The 21,427-nt window shown below is 40.3% G+C and overlaps 1 protein-coding gene across 3 annotated transcripts; it reads left to right on the plus strand.

Annotated features, from left to right (window-relative positions):
* Positions 1-3: 3 nt before the first annotated feature.
* MRE11 (MRE11 homolog, double strand break repair nuclease) lies at positions 4-20,027 on the plus strand. Of its 3 annotated transcripts, none has more exons than XM_048968229.1 (20): positions 4-91; positions 331-438; positions 1,073-1,205; positions 1,910-2,070; positions 2,817-2,904; positions 3,809-3,950; positions 5,136-5,250; positions 6,145-6,330; positions 6,863-7,034; positions 8,172-8,252; positions 8,773-8,899; positions 10,572-10,675; positions 13,022-13,195; positions 13,789-13,851; positions 14,728-14,938; positions 15,791-15,868; positions 17,011-17,066; positions 17,521-17,588; positions 17,956-18,034; positions 18,801-20,027. In XM_048968229.1, exons 2-20 carry the CDS (start codon positions 419-421, stop codon positions 18,843-18,845), a joined length of 2,103 nt encoding a protein of 700 aa, XP_048824186.1. In that variant the 5' UTR covers positions 4-91; positions 331-418; the 3' UTR covers positions 18,846-20,027. The 3 variants fall into 3 exon arrangements, with proteins under 3 accessions (XP_048824186.1, XP_048824176.1, XP_048824197.1); XM_048968219.1 differs by lacking the exon at positions 4-91 and adding an exon at positions 116-242; XM_048968240.1 differs by lacking the exons at positions 4-91; positions 331-438 and having other exon boundaries at positions 1,095-1,205; positions 1,929-2,070.
* The last annotated feature ends 1,400 nt before the right edge of the window (positions 20,028-21,427 follow it).

The raw sequence follows: 21,427 nt of genomic DNA on the forward strand, positions 1-21,427 counted from the left end.
GAGACGGCGAACGAGAGCGCGCTCGCATCTCGCGAGAACGGCGCGGCGCTCGGCCGGGTGCTATAGAAACGGCGTGAGGCGGCCGCGGGGCGTGAGGGCCGGGCCCTGGGCCGGGGGGGCTGTGGGGGCATTCTGTTGGCCGGCTTCGGGGGCAGCGCCGCTTTCACGGTGTGAGGGGGTGGGCTGCGCTTGGTCGGAAGTGGCTGAAGTAGGTTCAGAGCTTGCTTGATCAGTGCCCGAGAGTAAGTTGTCCTTAATAAAAGTCTGAGTGGTTGCCGGCTCCGCTCGCTGTGCCCTTCGTTCTGATTCGTTTGTGTTCTTATCTCTTAGGCACTGATGCGTCTGTGACATCAGGAACCGGTTCTCTGCCCTCTGTGGCTGTGCTTGGAGCCTTTTTCTGAGGAATCCTAGCAGGAAGATGAGTGCCGTCGGCTTGCAGTAAGCTCTGTCTGCTGTAGCACGATGCAATTCTGCCATACCAGACAGCAAACCTTCGGTGCATTTGAAAAGAGCTAAGTGCTCAGAACTGTGCTTGTTCTTATGCAGGGTCTTTCCTTTGTGTGTTTGTGGATTCCCAAAACAAACAAACACAGAACGTTTATTTGCAGAGTTTTTCAAAGGCTGAAAGCACGCAGAGCACCCTTTAGTTTTTCATCAGGTGTTTGCAGCCATTTTCTGAACTAAACTGATCAGGATAACCTAATTGTGAAACTGGTTTGTTTGGTCATAGAGTCATAGAATATCCTAAATTGGAAGGGACCCATAAAGGCCATCAAGTCCAACTCCTGGCTCCACACAGGACCACCCCAAAAATCAGACCCTATGTCTGAGAGCATTGTCCAAATGCTCCTTGAACTCTGGCAGTTTGGGGTTGTGCCCCTCTGCCCTAGGTCTGTTCCAGGGCCTGACCAAGATCAAGTGCCACTTGCAAGTAAAGCAGTGAAACGTTTTGAGAGTATTACAGGAAAAGTACAGTGGTAAGGATTTTATAATAGATCTGTGTATTTAATGGCTGTATACCAAACAAGTTACTTTAATAAGGCCTGTGTTGAAATTTTCCTGTTTTATTTAGGGATGATGAAGATACCTTCAAGATACTGATTGCTACTGATATTCATCTTGGCTATTTGGAGAAGGACCCAGTGCGTGGCAATGACACATTTGTAACTTTTAATGAAATTTTGGAGCACGCTCAAAAAAATGAAGTAAGTATTACTTTCTGGAAAGTAAAGGAGATTAGAAAATCTATTGCAACCTGGTAGAAGCTATGTAGCTTAGTCTTGTAATCTTATGTAATATTAAACTAAGCATTTATTTATTGCAATCAGCTACATTCTTCCCTTAGTAAAAGAAATGCTAATATCTTTGTGAGAGCATTCTTCTTAAATTATGACCTTAGATGTGTGATCGGTATTTTCAGTGCACTTGCACCACTTCCAGGGATATTTAGAGAGGTTTTAATGCTGCAAGAATGGAAAATCACTGGGAGACAAGAGGTACTGGGGGGATGAAAGGATGGAGCATAGCCTTACCAGAACCTGGAGACTTGGGGGTACTGGTGGGTGGCAGCTGAGCATGAGCCAGTAACCCAGAGAGCCAGCTGTACCCTGGGCTGCATCCAGAGCAGTGTGGCCAGCAGGGTGAGGGAGGTGATCTTATCCTCTGCTCTGCGCTGCTGAGGCCTCACCTGGAGCACTGCCAGTCCAGATTCAAAATAATTTACTTAGTTTACTTATTCTGTAGTTAATTGGTTCATGAATATCTGCAACTACAGACTTGTTTTAAATAGGGGTCCCGGTATGAAGTATGTGGGAGTACTTAGAAGAAGTAATTTAATGAGTTTGCTTACAGGCCCCTAAGGTAATACAAAGTGCTGTATTGAAATAATGGAGCTCTTTGTTATATACAGGTGGACTTTGTTTTATTAGGTGGGGACCTCTTTCATGAAAACAAACCTTCCAGAAAAACAATACATACTTGTTTGGAGTCACTAAGAAAATACTGCATGGGGGATCGTCCTGTTCACTTTGAAGTTCTGAGTGATCAGGCAGTTAATTTTCAGTTCAGCAAGTAAGTCTGTTTCTTACAAGTTACAGTGTCATGTGTTTGTTTTTCATATTGGATGAATGTGTTGTGATTTTTATTTATTTATTCTTAAGTGCTGTATATCACAGAATGGCCTGGGTTGAGAAGGCCCACAATGATCATCACGTTTCAACCCCCCTGCTATGTGCAGGGTCACCAACCACCAGACCAGGCTGCCCAGAGCCACATCCAGCCTGGCCTTGAATGCCTCCAGGGATGGGGCATCCACAGCCTCCTTGGGCAGCCTGTTCCTCTGTGACTGCCACCTTGAAGTGTTAGGCCTGTTTGTATGGGGCAGTTTATAGCATCACCTCATCTATCACCTTCTATTAAGTCTGTAAAGGACCATGTATTGAGAAACCTCTGGAGATGTTTTAACAGTTGATAGATTGAAGTAATAAATAGGCTGTGTCTTACAAGTAAACCAACTTAAATGAATTACTGTGCTAAAATAAATGGTCTTTTGCGTGTAAAGGTTGCACAGTCTTCTGCTTTCATATATTAGCTCTTTATTAATGATAAAAATATTTTTGCTACCATACTCCCATTAGGAACTTCCAGACTGTGAATAAGAATCTTCTTCTGATATGGAGCTTAAGTTTAATCCCAGCCACTTGGTATCATTTGTGCTGCTGTTGCGTATTTCTGATGACAATTTGAAGAAAATGTTGGGAATTTTTTGTTCACAAATTTGTCGTTATAATATAACTTGTTTTCCTCTATTTGTTCAGGTTTCCATGGGTGAACTACCAGGATGAAAACCTCAACATTTCTATGCCAATTTTTAGTATTCATGGCAATCATGATGATCCCACAGGGGTAATTATTATTGTAATTATGCTACTATGTTACAAAAATAATACTGTAGGATGGACTTGTATAAAAATACAATTCTTTAGGAACAGGCTTGTTTGAGTCAGTTCCTTCCCTCTTCATATCAATATTCTGTGTACCTTCTGAAATTCTCCTTGTGAGTGGCAGCAGCCTAAGGCTGTCTTTAAAAAAGAGAATTGAAATAAGGGATCCGTATGGACTCTATTATATCTCTTAATATACATAGGCTTTGATAAATGGGAACAGATTCACTTCCCATGCCAAGAAGTGGCAGCCCTCTGGAAAGTTTCTAAAACAAACTCATCTATAGAAACTGAAAGCCTTTTTTGTTAAGGAAAGGAAATGTTAATAGTTTGACTTGTGCTTAAATTCCTTGTATGATTGATAGGCATCTTCAATTTTGAGTCTTTAATTTCAAGTAGAGGCACTTCAAGGAAGGTAAACTAATAATGTTGAAATGCCTGTTTAAAATCCAACATCTAAAACTAAACAGGAAAAAAAAAGAACATTTGGAAAGCATGCACTAAAGTAAGAGCTCTATATTTTATGACAAACAGCAGAGTATCATGGTGTGCTATAACAGTAGTCTCAGTCCTACTACGAAGTGTTGAGTTTAAGCAGTTTCTTGTAGATGCTGGCTGGGGTTCTCCCTAATTTTTCTGAATGATGTTTCATTTCCCATTGTTAAAATTAAGATTTGTAAGAAGGATTTTGCTTCTGTTCTGGTGAATACCAAAAAGTGCTAATATAGCTCTCTGGCAAGGTTTCCAACTGCAGAATGTATTTAAGGAAGGATATCCTCTTTCCCTTCTGAAACTATTTCCCTTTGACTTTAAAGGCTACGTTTCCTGTTGAAAGCATTTATTTGATTCTCTCTGATTTTCTACAGGTGGATGCACTGTGTGCACTGGATATTTTAAGCTGTGCAGGATTGCTGAATCATTTTGGACGTTCAACTTCTGTGGAGAAAATAGATATTAGCCCCATTTTATTACGTAAGGGTAGAACAAAAATTGCTCTGTATGGCTTAGGTAAGAATTTTTCTGCCATGCTGTGGCTCAACATATTCACATATTGCCAAAGGTCAATATGTCTAAATCAAGTTGGAACAGACACACCTTTCAGTCTGTTGCTGTATAAGTAAATGGAGTTGTATTCATTCAGTGCAGTGTTGTTGCTGCTTTTTGTTTACAGAAGTTCTTCACTCTGCCCCTTTATTTCATATCCAGCCATGAATGCTTCAGCACTGATTTCCAAGCAGCTTTTACAGTTCTCTGTTAAGCTCTAGTTGGCCATGATTCCTTCTATTAAATGAAATATTTTAGAGTTTTCATGGTGTTCTAAAAGTTAATAATGAGTGTTCTAATACCACAATGTCAAACTTCATAAAAAGCAGTTGAATACCCAAAAAAGATCACTATTGGGAAATGCAGCAGCCTTCTAAAGTGGAAATCTTGTGCAAAAATGTTTGAGAGATGTTGAAGTCATCTCTGTTTTACACCCTCTAGACTTTGTTTGATTTATAGAGAACTTTTTCATGCAGAAGAGACATACATTCCATGTGGGATTCTTTGAAGTCCATAATAAAAATGAAGCATCCAATGGTTGGTTTGGGTTTTGTTTAGTTGGTTGAGTTTATTTTGCTAGTTTTGTTTTTTTGTTTTTCTTTGCCTAAGGAAACAAACAGCAGCAGCCAGTTTAGAAGGACTGCAGATTTTTTTTTTTCTCCTGCTGTGTGGGAAAGCACAGACTTGGTAAAATTCATGCTTTCTCTGTTGTTTTCTAGAGATTTTCAAAATATGCTTGAGAACTCCATCTCCACTCAGTCATATCTGGTTTTGGAGTGTTTCTTACAACAGAACGTGCTTATTCCATTGGCAAGGAATAAAACATCTCCTATTTTTGATTCTGCCCCTGGTACAGCGTTTGGCACAGAAAATTGACAAAGAGTTTTTAAGCTAGATGTAGTCAGTGAAACTGCTTTCAGTTACTGAAAAGTAGATTTCTTGTCAGAATGCCTTGCATCGCTACAGAGGTTTCTGATATGACAGTGTTATACTTAGAGTTCATAATCCCACCATAGACTTCTTAGTGACAAAAATGACAATCTTACCAGGGGTTGTTCTACTCTATTATAAAGAGTTTCTAATTAAAACACTATAAAATATAGATAGACCACACAAAAATGTTTTATTGTTTTGTTTTGTCCCCTGCAGGGGCCATTCCAGATGAGAGGTTGTATCGTATGTTTGTCAATAAGCAAGTAACCATGCTGAGACCAAAGGAGGATGAAGACAGTTGGTTTAACTTGTTTGTGATTCATCAGAATAGGTAGCAGTGCTGAATGAATTATGGTGACTTAAACTTACTGTGGTGTTCTCATGAAACTGCTTTGAAATCTGCAGGAGAAAAAGCCAGCTGTGCTGGCTGGTGCTTCATGTGAAGATTTTCCCAAAAAGAAGCACTGTTTTACAGCTGTTCTTACAGAAGAACCATAATGGAAAAGAGTTGAAATAAATGATTCGGAAATGCTGGGAAGTTGATTCCCAAACTTCATACCTGAGAGCCAGGGAGGATTTCATTTAAGTCTTAAGTCTGCTTGTTAGATGTGAGAGACCAGTAAACCTCATATCCCGTTTCCTAGACTTTGACCCATAATTCCATTAGTATTTTATCTTCACTTGCATTGCTATTCTTTACAGATTCTCTTAATTAGAGGATAGTAGCTTGTGTTCTTTCTGCCTACCCATTTCTTCCAGCAGTATCAGTAGGAACAGGCAGAGTTCTTTTCCAGATTCTTTGATTTTTTTCATGCATCACAGTGTGGCTGTTATGTGGGAGATAATGGTGAGGCAGAAGTCAACAAACACAGCTGGGACCTCTGGCTGTTGGCTCTGCCCAATAGGCTGAAGGAGCTCTCAATCTCTTCCATCTTCTGGAAGGAGACAGAGAGCTTCATTCAGAACAGAAAAACCCTTCTGAAAATTTCCTGGTGTAACTAAACTATCTTTGATTCAAATCTGTGTAAGTTGTCTTACCTAAATACTTCAAACAATTGGATGAAAGAAAAAATACAAAGAATGCCTGATGTAAAATATACATCAGGTATTTTTGCTGGAGATTCTCCATCATTTTAATATCACATTGGTGGTTTTCTCCTCCTTCACTCCCCACCTGTGCCTACCCATTACTGTACACTAATTATTTTTCTGTTTTCTTGAATAGAAGCAAACACGGAGCCACAAACTACATTCCAGAGCAGTTTTTAGATGACTTTATTAATCTTGTTGTGTGGGGTCACGAACACGAGTGTAAAATAACTCCAGCCCAAAACGAACAGCAGCATTTCTATGTTACTCAGCCAGGAAGTTCAGTGGTGACGTCTCTGTCCCCAGGAGAAGCTGTAAAGAAGTATGTGATTTCTTTATTTTTTTATTGTTATTTAGCTCTTGTCTCATGTGTATTGTGTTGACAAATGACATCTACATAGCCAAGAAAAATACTCCTTTTTAGTATGAAAGGGATTGTGTTGTAACATGGATCAGTGTCACAGTGTGACATGAGAAATGAAGCAGATGGAATTGGTGCCTGGGGTAAGTTTGTTTTACTGTGAACTAAACCTGATGTTCAAAACAAACAGAACTTATCCAAGAGGATAAGTTAAGGATAAGATAAATTGCAATGATATGAAGCGTGTGCAGAGCAGGCATAATCTGAATATGCTGTGTTGGAAGTCTTGCAGTGCCAACCCTGAAGTGAGTATCCAAGAACTTTCCATAGCTCTAAATTTTTTACTGTGGCTTTAAAGCTTTTACACCATCTCCCCCCCCCCCCCCCCCCCCCAAAAAAAACCAAAAACAAAAAAAACCACGTGGGGTTTAGAACAAACTTCTGCACCATATTCTTAAGTTCATCTTCAAGTAAGTTGTTTTTCTCCTGCTAGGCATGTTGGTTTGCTGCATGTTAAAGGAAAAAAAATGAAAATGCAGAGGATTGCTTTAGAGACCGTACGAACTTTCTATATGGAAGATGTTGTCCTGGCTGATCACCCAGAACTGTTTAATCCTGACAATCCTAAAGTAACTCAGGCAATACAAGCATTCTGCATGGAAAAGGTAACTTCTAATGCTAGTGGTATTCTGAAATCAGCGTATGGGTGGGGAATGTGGTCTGTGACTAGTTTTAAGAGTAGAAGATAAGGAATCTTATTTCTTGTCCCCTGTTATTTGAAACTGACAAGTAGTGTTTCAACTGAGGGCTAATCCTATGACATTCACTGCAGCTTTGGACTCTAAATGAGGGTTACCTATTAAAGCAGGCTGTAACTGCTTCACAGATGTCCATCTGTCTTTCTACAAAAATTCCCACCTGGGGATGGGTTGTTGTATGGATGTGTACTTTGGAACCAGCATAAATACACGGAGCTAAACCCCAAGAGCTGAGCTGTACAGTGTGAAATGATCCAAGTAGCTGAGGCAGGTTTACTGCTTGCTCTTGGTTCTTAGGGCTTTAGTAGATTCTTCCTGTTTTTTACCTGGAGTACTGTATCCAGTTCCAGGCTCCTTGGTACAAAACAGGCAGGGATCTCCTGGATAGAGTCCAGTGGAGGGCCATGAAGATGATAAAGGGCCTGGAGTGTGAGGAAAGGCTGAGCGACCTGGGTCTGTTCAGCCTTGAGAAAAAAAGACTCGGGGGATCTGAGTATCTTTAGTGTGGGAGTCAAAGAGACACGGATGACCTCTTTTCATAGGTCTGTAGGGACAGGACAAGGGGAAATGGCCATAAACTGGAGCATAGGAATTCAGCACCAACATGCAAAGGAACTTGTTCATGGTGAGGGTGATGGAGCACTGGCACAGGCTGCCCAGGGAGGTTGTGGATTCTGCTTCTCTGGAGATATTCAAGACCCAACTGGATGCCTACCTTGCAGCCTGCTGTATATAGAAACAATGGGATCTCAATTATCAGTCCATAGCCTGTGACAAACACAATAGTTACTGTTATCTCACTGGTAAGAAGCAAAGATGTACTGATCACTAACATGTGGGGTGTGCTTTGAGGCCTGCTTTGCAGAGGAGTTGGACTTGATCTCTAGAGGTCCCTTCCAGCCCCTACAATTGTGATTCTTTTCCCTGGAAATGATCATGAGCAGATGTAGCTCAGCTGTATTGGAGATAGGCAAGTTACATTTGAAGGTTTCAGGTATCTGTAAGAGAGTAAAGTGGAATTGAATTCCTGTTTCTGCTCCATAGGTTGAAATGATGCTGGATAATGCAGAAAGAGAACGCCTTGGAAATCCACGCCAGCCAGAGAAGCCTCTCATTAGATTACGAGTAAGCTGTTCAATTTGGATTAGTTTGTTTTTGGAAAGTCACTGTGAAAAGTTGCAAAGGAAAAACAGTGCTTGTTGTATAAATACATGCAAATTCTTGCTGTGTACAGGCAGAACAATCTGCTTTTGTGCTCTGATTCTTTTCACCTCTGGTAAAAATAATGTTGTGTGATACAGAATAAGATTGTTCATCAATGTCCTTCTTTGCTGGTCTGAATGAGGAGATGAAAAGTGACCATTTACAGAGGATTTTTTGAAGTCATATTATCATCCTGCATAACCTAATACATGGAAACTTTCCTTAACCCTTGCAAATGGAACAAGCTGCGAATTTGTGCTTGTATTGGCTATTCTGCATAGTATGGTGAAGCATTAATTGTAGATTGGCTTATTTTTCACTTCATTTTTTTTTTTTTTTTTTTTTTTTTGCTTTGAAAGGTAACATAACAAGCTTGTCCTGGTTTGTATGACTTCACTTTTCCTGCTTGTTTCATGTTTTATTTTTTTCTGCCCTCACTTAGGTTGATTACACGGGTGGCTTTGAGCCATTCATCATCCATCGTTTCAGCCAGAAGTACATGGATAGGGTGGCCAACCCAAAGGACATCATACATTTTTTCAGACATCGTGAACAAAAAGAGAAAAATGGTAATTGGAAAGGAAGGCTCTCCTTAGCTTTCATTTTTTCTTCCTTTGTCTTGTTACTCAGCCTTTGCTGAACTTCGGTGTCTACCAAAGTTACAGGGATAATAATGATGTATATAATCTTACTGCAGAAGAATTTCTACTAGATTCCCAGGTTTGTCTAAAAATTCTGATATTGAATGCAGTGTCTGTCAGGTAGTTGTTCATAAATAATTCCCTTTTACCTCAAATCCCACTGAGTTGCCTGCAGTGCTACCTATAGCCCCATATCAGACTGAGTCATAATCATGAGGAAAAAGCATTAAACGCCTTCCTGCTGGAACTTCTCAGAAGGAGATGGTTGGCTTTGGGCTCTCTGTAGGAGAAAAGGTGTATGAGGGGCTTCTGGCTTCTCAGCCTGTTCCACGGGTGTTTCCCTTCAAGCATTTTGTGGCAAAACAAATAACAGCTGTTGTTGTAGCACTTCTCACTGTGCCTGGAATTTGTAATAAATGGTTAATAGATACTGCCCTAATACTGGATTTGTAATAGGCACTAATGAAGGTACAGCTTGTATGAGAACATACTGTGCTAATCTAAAGAACTGTTAATGTTACACATTAGTGCATTCTGAATACTCCAATTCCAGAGACAGTTATTCTTTCCGTTGTCAGTTTTATAAAGATTGAAGCATGGTGGTTCATGAATAAAAACAACTTCTAGGGAAGAGGTTTTGGTTTTTTAAATTATGCAGTGTTGCCCTTGTTTGGTTTGGTTCTGTTTTTGATTTGCTCATTAAACATTCCCATTAACATTTTCAGAATGTAAAACAGCTCCCTCGCTGCATTTTATCAATGCATTTTAATTTTCCTTTTTATTCTGAACTTGAGGAAGGAAATATAAGAAGAATGTCGTGGATCTTTGCATGACTTTGCTACCTTCTGCTGTAAGTTAGGCGGCTGATGAAGCAGGCAGAATTCCCTTTGCATGTATATGTAACACTATGGCTCAGTACGGGATGATGGTCACACTTTTAATAGTTCAGAAGTTGTTATTCTTTGTTTGTCTGGTTATAGCTGCTTATCTAACAAGGCAAACACAGCAGCGTTTTATGCTTGGCTGTGGCAAACGTCTAGAAATAGTCATTAGAATCGTAGAATGCTTTGGGTTGGACAGGATCTTTAAGATCATCTGGTTCCCATCCCCCTGCTGTAGGCAGGGACACTTCCCACTGCACCAGTCTGCAGTCATTTTGTATTTCATGGTGTGGTGTGCGATAGCCTCAGGTGATCATCACCATCATTCTTCTGTTGTTCCTGCCTTGCTTCCTTGGAGTGCAGGGCAGTCTCACTGTACTGTGCATTTTTCTTTTACTCACAGTCAACCAAGCATATTATGATAGCCTTCAGGATGTGGTGTTCTGTTCCTAATTCCAGAAGTTCAGTAGTTAGAAGTATCTTTTGTATCCATGAGGAATGTGGTTGTCTTGTATAGATATTTCATCTGTTATATTTACTGTGTTTGCATCCAGTAGTGTACAGCTTGAATAAACCTTTACACATAAAAGGGACCATGATTCCTAAGAGACCTATATTATATATTTTTTCCTCTTTACTTACTATAATTAGGATAATTAAAATCTGTCAGTTCCTGCATGAGTTGTGGGTTATGGTGTCACTATGCTTTTCTGTTTCAGACAATGATCTTAACTTTGGAAAGCTGTTTAGCAGACCTGCTTCTGAGGGGGTGACATTGAGAGTGGAAGACCTCGTAAAGCAGTATTTTCAGACAGCAGAGAAGGTATCTTTGTACCTTTTATGAATTTGTGTATATATTTTTTCTTTTGTTGCACACATTACTCTACTTATGTAAAGTACTTGTAGTATATGCTGAGAAGACTGACAGCCATCAAGAAGTTCCTTTATTTCCTACATAACTGTGTATGCCTTAGGTAAGCAATTGTTGCACATAGGGTGTATGAACACACACTGTTTTGATAAATCACAGTAGCTCTTCATGTGAAATTGTAGCATCTGCCCTGTGCTGAATGTTGCATTCTGTTGCTACCAAAGGAAAGCCTGAGGCAGCAGGACCTCAGAAGCTACCTTAATTTATTACGGGGAGGTGGTGAGGCTGTACCAGTTACAAGTACCTACTGAGTTGGAATCATTTGTTACACTGCAGCGTGTTTGGTATCCTCAGACTTAGTGCAGTTCCACATGTTTAAACAGGAGCAGAGAGGACAAAGAAAGCACCTGGCAGCTTGCTTTTGTGTCACCCTTTCATTAAACCTTATCTACTGCCTTTCCCCAGCTATGGGGCTGCAAAGTCTTAGGAGTGAAATACAGTGACCAGTGAGTCAGCCACCCAAATGCTGAATCTAGAAGCTATTTCAGAACATGATTTATAGAAGCTTTTTAGAACTAGGATTCTTGAGGCAGAGATCACTAAATTTGTCACCTTGCCTGACATAAATTAAGGTCTGGAAGGGCTCTCTGCTGTCTGAATATGATAGGGAATGGAACCCAGGATGAGTAATTCAGAAGCAAGCAGTGCTTCAAATGTGTGCCATCCCTGAATCCATGGAGAGATCATGGAGGGTCAAACACTGTACTATTTTATGAAGAACAGTTCTGCTTTTAAACTGTTTTCCTCCCTTCTGCAAAATTGTCCCTCTTAGACCATTTTCCCAATTTCTTTGTATATTCTTACATAAACAACTTGTATAAACCAGTTCTAGCTTTTGAGGTCTGTTTCAGTTGCTCAGCATCTCTAAAAGACCTGAAAGAATCAGCTGATGTTTCTGGAAGGCTTACAGCAGGGGGATAATACATTTCAAGTCAACAGTGCTGAAGGAAGAAATAGAAGTGGAGGAAGTATGTTGCCCCCAAGATGGGGAAAGGGCTTGAGCTTCAGGGTCTGCTAGGCACCTCATCTTGCCTGGTTAGGTGGACAGAACAGCAATCAGACCCTGAGGTGGCACAGGGCTGTAGTGGGGTGTTCCAAAAATGTTAAACCCCAAATATCTAACAAGCAGCAGGCATTTTGGTTCTGCTGTTGCTGGTGAGCTAAGGCCTGGGAAATGAAATCACTGCTATTTGTTTCTTTAGTAAGTTGTATTTTTTTTTTTCCACTCCTTCAGAGGAAACCTTAATTGCTGAAAGTCAGCACAAACATTCTGCATCATTGCAGTCAGTCTCTCTTTTGAGATGCTTGCCTTATCGTTTTGTAAACTTAACTGATAAAAATTGATTCCCCAGTTAAGCATTATTTCAGGGAAGGTTTTTTGCTTCTGGTGTAACTCACAGTACAATTCCTAAAGGACAAGTGGAAGGATCAAGGGTTATTAAGAAGGGTATATATAATGCTTTTTATTAAGAAATCCTGTGCTTTAGTTTACGGTCAGAAAAAACTGCTGTTTGAACACTTCTCATGTAGGGGTTTCTTTCTCAGAGCATCTTTTCTTACTCTGTTGGGGTAAAGAAGATGAAGAAGAGAATGGCAGTAGAACACCACCAGTAGCTTCTGCTATTTCTGCTAATTAGTGCTGGTGGTAATATCTCATTGTAGAATATTTTGATGAATAGCATCTCACTTGATGACCAAAGGTTGGTATTTACAGGATTGCATTTCAGTAGAGCAGATTTCTGCTTAATAGCTCTTAATGCTTCGGAATAATTTACTCAGCTCTGTCACTGTCAGTTTTTTAATAGTAATGTTTTACAATAAAACTAATTAGCTTAGCATCTGTAATAATTCAGTGCCTGTTTCTAATTACTTTTTATGTCTCCACAAGTAGATCTTTGTTAAATTTAAAATATGAGGTTGACTGGGAAAAAATACAGCATTACAGCTCAGTAATACGTTTGAGACAAATTGTTTTAGATATGAGCAGCGTTGCAATTTCCTTACTACTTATGAAATATAATGTGGAAAATACTACATTAGGTGAGGCATAACGTGCTAATAGCAGCTGAGTTGTGCTTATTGGAGGAGGAATGATGTTTGCTTGTTGCTGTCTTTTTTTCTGATTGAAATCTTCAGTGCTACTTCAGTGTTACTTCCTTTAAAACCAAGCATAACATTTAGTGGGATAGCAGGAATATCACTCATTTTCTTTGAAACTGTTTTCCCCTTATTTTAAAGAAAGTACAACTTTCACTCCTAACTGAAAGAGGAATGGGAGAAGCAGTGCAGGAGTTTGTGGACAAAGAAGAAAAAGATGCCATAGAGGAGCTGGTGAAGTTTCAGCTAGAGAAAACACAAAGATTTCTTAAGGAGCGTCACATTGATGCGGAGGAAGTAAAAATAGATGAGGAGGTAATGGTCTGTCATGGTCAAATCTTTACAAGAGGTGGAGACAGTAAAAAAAGTTGGTGCTCAGAGCTGGTTACATAACCTTGCCTATGTGCTGCACTTGCAACACTTGTCTCTAGTCCTTTTCTGTAATTAATATGGGGATTGGGTTCCAGATAGAGAGTTCATAAGTTTGTGCTGAAGATGTTTGTGTTATGTGTGTATTACAGTTTCTCTCTTCTCAATAATCCTGGTCTCCTGCCTTTCTGCTTCACCCTTTACCTTGCCTTCTCCATTTATTCCTGTTTCATTGTCACTTATTGACTATTTACTTATTTTGCTTCTCTTGAACGTATCTCCTGCATTTCATCATGTGCAGTTACAGGAGAGCTGCCAATGGGGTCTGAGATGCTTAATTTGTAGCATCACACAGACTGTGGTTAGTATCAGAAGTCTCTAAACAAAGCTTTAAGCTATTTTTACTTTCTTGCTCTCCTCTTGCATGAGCTTGACTTCAGTTCAGAGATAAAGACTTCTTTCTTACTATGTTTCCAATACTGTACAAGTTGTTATTCTGAAGGAAACTGTTTTTTTTATTACTGTTGTTATTCATTCAGGTGCGAAAATTTAGAGAGAGTAGAAGAGAAAACACTGAAGAAGAGGATGAGGAAGTTCGAGAGGTAACTGCTCAGAGTTTTGGACTTAGACTCAAGGATGGAATTTTGCGTATGAGTGAAGTCACTGTATAAATAACTCAGCATCATCCCTGCCAAAAGTGCCTGTCTACTGCGAGAAGATTAACAAGTCTTGTAATCATCCTTTGTGCAATATGTGCCTAAGATGCTGCTCAGTTCAGCCTTTGAGATCTGCTCTTCTAGAAGTTTGTGAACCTGAGTGTTCAGTTGCCCTTGCTTTGAACCAGGCAGGTGGCCTTCAGAGCTCTGTCAGCTTCAGCTGTTGGTGATCCCATCACCAGTGGAGATGTGAATGGGCTATATTGATACTTAAAGAAATTGCTGCTACTGATAAATGGTTTGGTACTGTTGACCTTATCAGCAAACCAGGTCCTAGATCTCCTGCAGATTTGTGTCTAGATGTTATAACTTTCCATAGAGAATTCCCAACCACTGCTGGTTTGTTTCTATAAGCTGTGTGGGACTGGTATGAAATTTTGAGGGAAAGAACAGTTAGAAGAAGATTCACTTCTAATCTGTTGTATTTTCACTTTAACAAGTTGTCACTGATGTCAGTGAAGATAATGTCAGTGGAGCTCAGAGAACTCTTCACCTGAGCAGGCATGTGTAGCTGACATAGGTTGATTTATTGCTCACAGCAGAGTTAGGTGAACAACCACATTAACCAGCTCCACAGCTGACAGCTGCGCATCCAAATGAAATAAAATAAATACTCAGCTTTTTGACAGATATCCTTGCCTTTCATAAGGCTGTGGATTTGGATCTTTTAAGGCTCAGTTGTTTGTCACAACAAGGATTCAACAGGAGTGCATTTCATAATTTAAGATTCTTTTTCGTCTGGCACTTATTGTTCCATTACAGGCAATGACGAGGGCTAGAGCTCACAGGTCCAAGGATGTGGTTCTTGACTCAGCCTCCAGTGATGAAGAACTCATGGATACAGGGATGAAAGCCTCTGGTGATTCAGATGATGACATTCCCACAACACTGAGCCGAGGAAGGGGTAGAGGAAGGGCAAGAGGTGCAAGAGGGCAAAATTCAACAGCAAGAGGGTCATCTCGAAGGGGAAGAGGTAAGAAATACACTCAAATTCCTCACTGACATTTTTCTTTGAAAGGATTCTCTCTTCAAATGCTTCCATCAAGTGGAAGCTTCTAGCTAAAAAACACCCAGAGATACAATAAAATGCTGAAATGATTTAGGTACTGTGTGATACACAGCTGTGTCTTCTGTGACTTAAGTTGTGACTTTTTCATGGTGCATTTAAAAGGAAGTTACCGTTCTTCCCAGCTATGGAGGCATAGTAGGTTCATAAGAGATCCATTACTAGGAAGATCTGTTCCTGTGAATTGCATGGATATATCTTTGTTGCTAATGGTAATGCAGTGCTATGCATTCAATAGTATAGACACAATGTACAGATTGTCTTAAATTGCTCCTTAGCTTTGTGTGATCGTGCAGACCTTGCATTATGGGAGGCTGTAAAAAAAAAAAAAATACAAGATGGGGACCTGCAATGCTGTACTCCTTTGAGTTGTCAGTAATATGCCCAGAGGTCTTAAGTGAGAGATCTAAGAGCAGGATGAGTTGAAAGAAGGACAGTCATCTTAGGATTGGGTTGGTTAGTGCCTGAAGTCATTTTTGAGTGTGTGATACAATGTTGTGATTCAGTCAGAGCAGTGACATGATGCGTGCTGAGACTGCCTGTGGAGCTGTAAGCACTTGACCCAAAGTAGTTCATCTGTTTGTAAGGGGGCTTTGTGTCAAGGAAGAAAGGAAGGGAGTAAAGAGTAATTAGGTTTTTATGTGACTTGCCTTTCATTGTTGAGAAAAATTATAGAAAATGTCATGCAGGAAAAAAAATAACCTTTAGAAATTAAAAATGACACCGAACAGACTTGGTTGTTGTTTATTTTTCCTATAGGAAACACTAGCCAAGGGTCATCTACTAGCAGCAGAACATACAAGTCTGTGCCTGACAAGAATTTGTCTATCATGGATGGTAAGCCTGTGTTCTGTCCATCACTCTGGTATGCTCTCCTGTTGTAGGAAACTTACTTACTAGATGTATCTTAATTGCCTTCATTTCTATTAGTCAGGTTCAGCTGGGAGAGATGATTTTGGTTCTAATGAAGCAGGATAAGTAACAGTGATGAAAGAAGGAAAAAAGTAATTATATCTGCTGTCACTGGGGATAAAATGAGATGTGCTGGGAACACTGGAATAGGACTTGATGATCCTTGTGGGTCCCTTCCAGTCTGGGCTATTCTTTGATTAGGCTGGAACTGGGCACAGGTAACAGTTCACTGTAAGCTGTATGCAGTTCTTTAAGGAGTATGAATAGAAGGAATATGTCTTAGCAGCAACTTTTCTATACAGAATATGCAGGAACTGGTTAAAATTCTTAAACTTGATGATGCTGACAGGTTTAGTAAGCTTTAAGAATCCATCTTGCCTTATTTTTTTGCAAATCTAAGGAACACTGGTTTGTAGCAGAGAAGAGGAATTCATCTGCACTGTAAGCTGCATGCAGGAGAGCAGCTCTTCCCTGGTACAGAGGGCAGGCTCTGAGGAAGTGATGTAGATGATCTCAGTACTAAAGAGAAAATACTGCTCAAGAATTTTTACATAAATCCCCTCCGAAATACCCAAAGGTGGCTCAAGTTTTATTTAAATTAATCATAGACTCAGCAAATGACCAAAAACAATGCAGAGAAATCAACTTCAGAAAATGTGTTAATGTCTGCTAGGGATGTCCAGCCCTTTGATTTGCCTGAGCCACTTAAAAAACTGGGGAACAAAACCACAAAACTGACAGGTCAGGTGCATATGGATGTGACATACAGGAGTGTCAGTTATGGTAATGCTTTTCTCTGCCTCTTAACTAAAGCTGCTTGGATGTTTTTTCATCCAGACTGGGAAGCTCCTCCTCATGCGGGTTGTCAGACATCAGCAAGGCTTAGCTTCTGCTGTTGTCTGCCTGGGACCTTTGCTTCTCTTAGTTTGAGGTTGACTTGCTTTCTTTACAGAGGATTTTTTATTGCACAGGAAACTGATGCTAAGCAGGTTTCCTGAAAGGAACAGAATACTTACTGCATTTTATTGTGTGAGCACTTAAAAATACTGCATTTATTTCTTTCCCAGCCTTTAGGTCTTTGAAACCAGAGACTTCCCAGAGTGCATCTAAATTTTTCTCTGAGGTAAGAAGCATCTGAAAAGTAGTGAAGCTGCATAGCTGCTGCCTTTTGCTGCCATCTGCTTTGAGAAACAAACACACAGTCATAACATTGGCCTCAACCAGCAGGTGTTCCCAAGCTATGAGTTCCAACAGGAAGGTTCCACATGCTGATTTGTAGGCTTCTTTTTGGTATGGGGTCTGTATGTGCAACACAAAGACCAGGTGTTACTTGTGACCATAGTCTGAGATACTAACAGTAAATACATGAGTGTTTTTTGGGTTTCTGCAAGGTCTTGTGCAAGAACTGCACACATAGTACAGTTTTCCTCTAGAGCCTTCTCATATGTGCTCTGTAAATAAGTAGCTATATACTTGAAATGAATTCAGGAAAGTTACTGTGCAATAATACAGCAGTATTATGTATTCTATTTCTCTAAAAATAAGTTCTGTGGAAAAGCCTGGTGTCTGTCTTTCAGGATATTATAGATGATGAATTGGATCTAGAAGATTCTCATATTAGTCTTTCCTCCAAAACAAACCAAAGGTCAGTATGTTTATTTGGTGGGTGCTACAGTGGCTGCCTCATTTCTGAATGGTTTTTGGCAGAGCCCGGGGAACTGATGCACTGCCTGAAAGAACAGCCTGTCACAAATTTCATACTGCAGCTTACAGAACTCATCTGTATTTTTTGCCTGTTAACATGGGTGATCTTCAATGAAAATAAGTTGGAGTACTGACTGGCATAAGCTATAAGCTGGGTCAGAGTTTCAGAATCTGTTACTTTGAGACTTTGAATCATTTTGCTCATTGTTATTATTTGTTGTTGTTAAACTATTGATGGATGAAGGGAAACTTTCTGAAATGTCTGCCGTCTGATAACGTGCTGGTACCTTTTTTGTTTTCTTTTTAAGATTCTCAGCTATGTCTTTTTTTGGTAAAAGAGGTTCACAAAGCCAAACATCCAGAGGAGTTGATTTTGAGTCAGATGAGGTATGGTACATTGTAACCTTTGTTGTCTGTTTATGTGAATTTCTATAGATTATTGGTTTTGCAGTTATTTAAATAAAGCATTTCTGAGTAAAATCAAATTATTTTTACTAGCATGGCTAGATTATTATAACCAGCTTTAGTATATATACATAGACAAAAAAATAAGGCTAGAAAGGGAAATATCTTACATTGAGTAAGTTAGATTTCCTGGGAATTAAGTAATTGTTTTATATGTGATTTTGCACTGAACACGCACTGTACAGTGTGTTGTTATAGAATACTAGCAGGCTGGCACATAACCAGCACCACAACCTTAATGATATCAAATGTTGACCACTTCAGAGAAAGAGAAGATGCTAAGTTCTTACCCCTTCTTTCTGCCATCTCTTCCTGTACTTGAAGTGCAGCACTACGTGTTTGTTCCAACATGCAGAAATAGTAGTTCTGATACATGGACACCTCAGTGAAATACAGTGTGTGATATGGAAATGGCTCTAATTTCACTGAGGTATGTGCTGCTCAGGATTATAACCTTTTCCCAGCTTGCCCCAAAATCCAGGTTGCTGTTGTGATCACACCGACTCTGCATATTTGTGACTTGAACTTTTAAATCCATCGGTAATATCCTTGCAATCAAAAGCAATAAAAACAGGCTTGTCAGAAAGCACAGAATTGAGTGACCTATGTTAATCTAAAGGTGACGTTACCTTTTATGACTCAGAATGTGTGTTAGCTCTAATAATGCACATCTGTTTACGTATTGCAGGATGACCCGTTCAAAAACACTGCAGCATCACGAAGAAAGAAATGATCTCTGCCTCGCTACGCAGAAGAGACTGTGGAGTAAATGGAAAGCAGTTTGCAAGGCATGCTCTGCATGACGTTTCTCTGTATGTGGTAGTTTGCCTGCAGCCTTCACTTCTATGAAATGTTTTCAGTGGCACCAAATTTAGTATTACTGGGTTTTACATTAATGGTGCGTGTAGATACGAGTGCATACTTGAGCAGCAAGACATTCGTTTTCAGTTTTCTACAGTTACAGTTGAAAACTCTTTAAGAGTAATAATTTAATCAAAAAATGCTGATTTCAGTAATAAAGCTGGAAAGTATCCTAATACTTTCAACTTAACTAAACCCACTGTGGCACTGTTACTGAATGTCAGAGTACACAGAAGTTACTGCTGCTGTGTAGTTCAGGAGCTGGCAAGGAGTTCAGATAGAGCTGTGTTCTCAATGTTTACCTTGTTAGTAGGATTTAAGAGCTAGAACCTTACAGCTTCGTGAGGAATGCTGACTGAAGAGTACAGCAGTGAGCTAGTAACAAGCATGCCATTGCCTCTTACCGTTTCCTTAGCTAACAGTTTTCCAGGTGTCTACTGCCATGCTCTTCCTAAAATGTCATCGCCATTTTTCAAAAGATTTCTTCATATGAGGTTTTTAAAATATGGTGCTTGATTCACAGTGGGAGAAGCACTCCTGTTGAGGGATCCAAGACCCATCTCTCCTTCCCCTTCTCCTCCTCTGTGCCCCACTCTGCAGAAGGTGGTGTTCTACAGCGGCAGCCTTTAGAATTAGCTGAGGGAAAAGCTGGAAGTGATCACCAGCTTACACCCCAACGTGTCTGAGAAACACCAAGTGAGTGATGGAAGCCATGCTTTTGCATTTCTGTGTCCTCTGTTGGAGGGATTGGGCGTTCATGGTGTTCTGGCTCTCACTGAACATGCCTGTTACTTCGTGTGCACTTGTGCTGTAGAGCAGACCTAAATGACCCTTGAGCTTCCTGAGGACTTCATAGAAATGATCAGGTCTGTCAAATTTCTAACGTAATGCTCAGGAGCAATTTGCAGAGCAGTGCTATTGCTTGAGACATCAGGAGATAATTTGGTGTGTCTATTTTCATAAAGAGCTGTCACAGCTATCATAATGTTACCTATGCAAATAAAAAGCTGTTGTAAATGCCCTCCAGGATAAAGGTTTACTTTTTTTTTTTTTAAATAAAGTATTTCTGTTTAATAAATTCTGAATGTCAATTGTATGAACTTCTTTGAGTAGGAGGCATTGAGTTTTTTAGAATACTTTTACCTCTTTATGAGCCTGGCCTCAGCCGTTTGCCTACCTCCCTTGAAATAAACATTTCTCAGATCCCCTCTCAGTTGTCTTTTGCCCAGGCTGAAGAGACCCAAGTTACTCAGCCTTTCCTCATGCAGGAGATGCTCCAGGCCCTTTGTCATCTTTGTGGCCCTCTGCTGGGCTCCTTCAGGGGATCCTTGTCTTCTTTGAACCAGAGGGCCCAGAACTGGACACCACTCCAGGTATGACCTCACCAGCGCAGAGTAGAGGGCTGAGCTGGCTGAGCTCTTCTGAATGCACTGCAGGATCCCATTGGCCTTCTTGGCCACCAGGGCACCCTGCTGGCTCATGGCCAACCTGTGTCCAACAGGTCCCCCGCGTCCTGCAGAGCTCCTCTCCAGCAGGTCAGCCCCTAACCTGTACTGGTGCATGCAGTTATTCCCCCCATGTGCAAAACTCTACGCTTACTCTTGTTAAATCTCATCAGGTTCCTCCCTGCCCAACTCTTCAGTCTGTCCAGGTGTTGCAGAATGGCAGCACAGCCTGGTGTGTCAGCCACTCCCAGCTTTGTATCACCAGCAGACTTAATGAGGGTGGCCTCTGTTCCTTCATCCAGGTGGCTGATTCATAGATTTTTGTCATGTTAAACTGCAGCCATTCCCAAATTGTCTTTTAGAAGATGAAAACAGCATCTTTCATTCTGGAAGCAAAAAAATGCAACCTGTTGTACATAGGTATTTTTTTTTAACACTGAAGGATCTTTCTTATCATCAGTGTGCTTTTATTTTTTCATTTCCACAAGGATAAAGGATAAGACACTCAGAGTCAGTGTCAATTCTCAGAGAATTCCCCTGGATAGTTTCTGAAAGGTCACTTCTCCCTTGTGCAACTTGCAGTGCAGCTGCCCAAAGAAGGCTCAGATGTTGGCAGACCCGCACTGGATGCGAAGTTGTTTCCATGGATATGGTGGGGGTGTGCACCTCTGCAGTGCTTTTGTTTGTGGGGTTTTGGTTTTGTTTAATTACCCCTTTAGCTGAATGTTTCCAAATCCCATTTTGTAGAGTGTCTGGGTAGATTGTTTTGGTTCTTGTTTTGTTTTATGGCCTGTCTTCACTGCTCCTCTTTTCCTAAATTGTAACTTCAGTTGAAAGAGCAATTGAGCAGACATTTGTGGTGATATAAATTGCCTGAGCGCCACGTATCTTTGTTTCAGGTGTTTTTTAAATACTTTTTTTATTTTACAAGATGCCTTGGGTCATAGATACCTGATATTTCTGTGTAGCTCTTTCCTTTTGCAGACACTGGATGATGGATGGAGATGTT

Source organism: Lagopus muta, chromosome 1 (genome assembly GCF_023343835.1).
Source record: "Lagopus muta isolate bLagMut1 chromosome 1, bLagMut1 primary, whole genome shotgun sequence".
NCBI lineage: Eukaryota > Metazoa > Chordata > Aves > Galliformes > Phasianidae > Lagopus > Lagopus muta.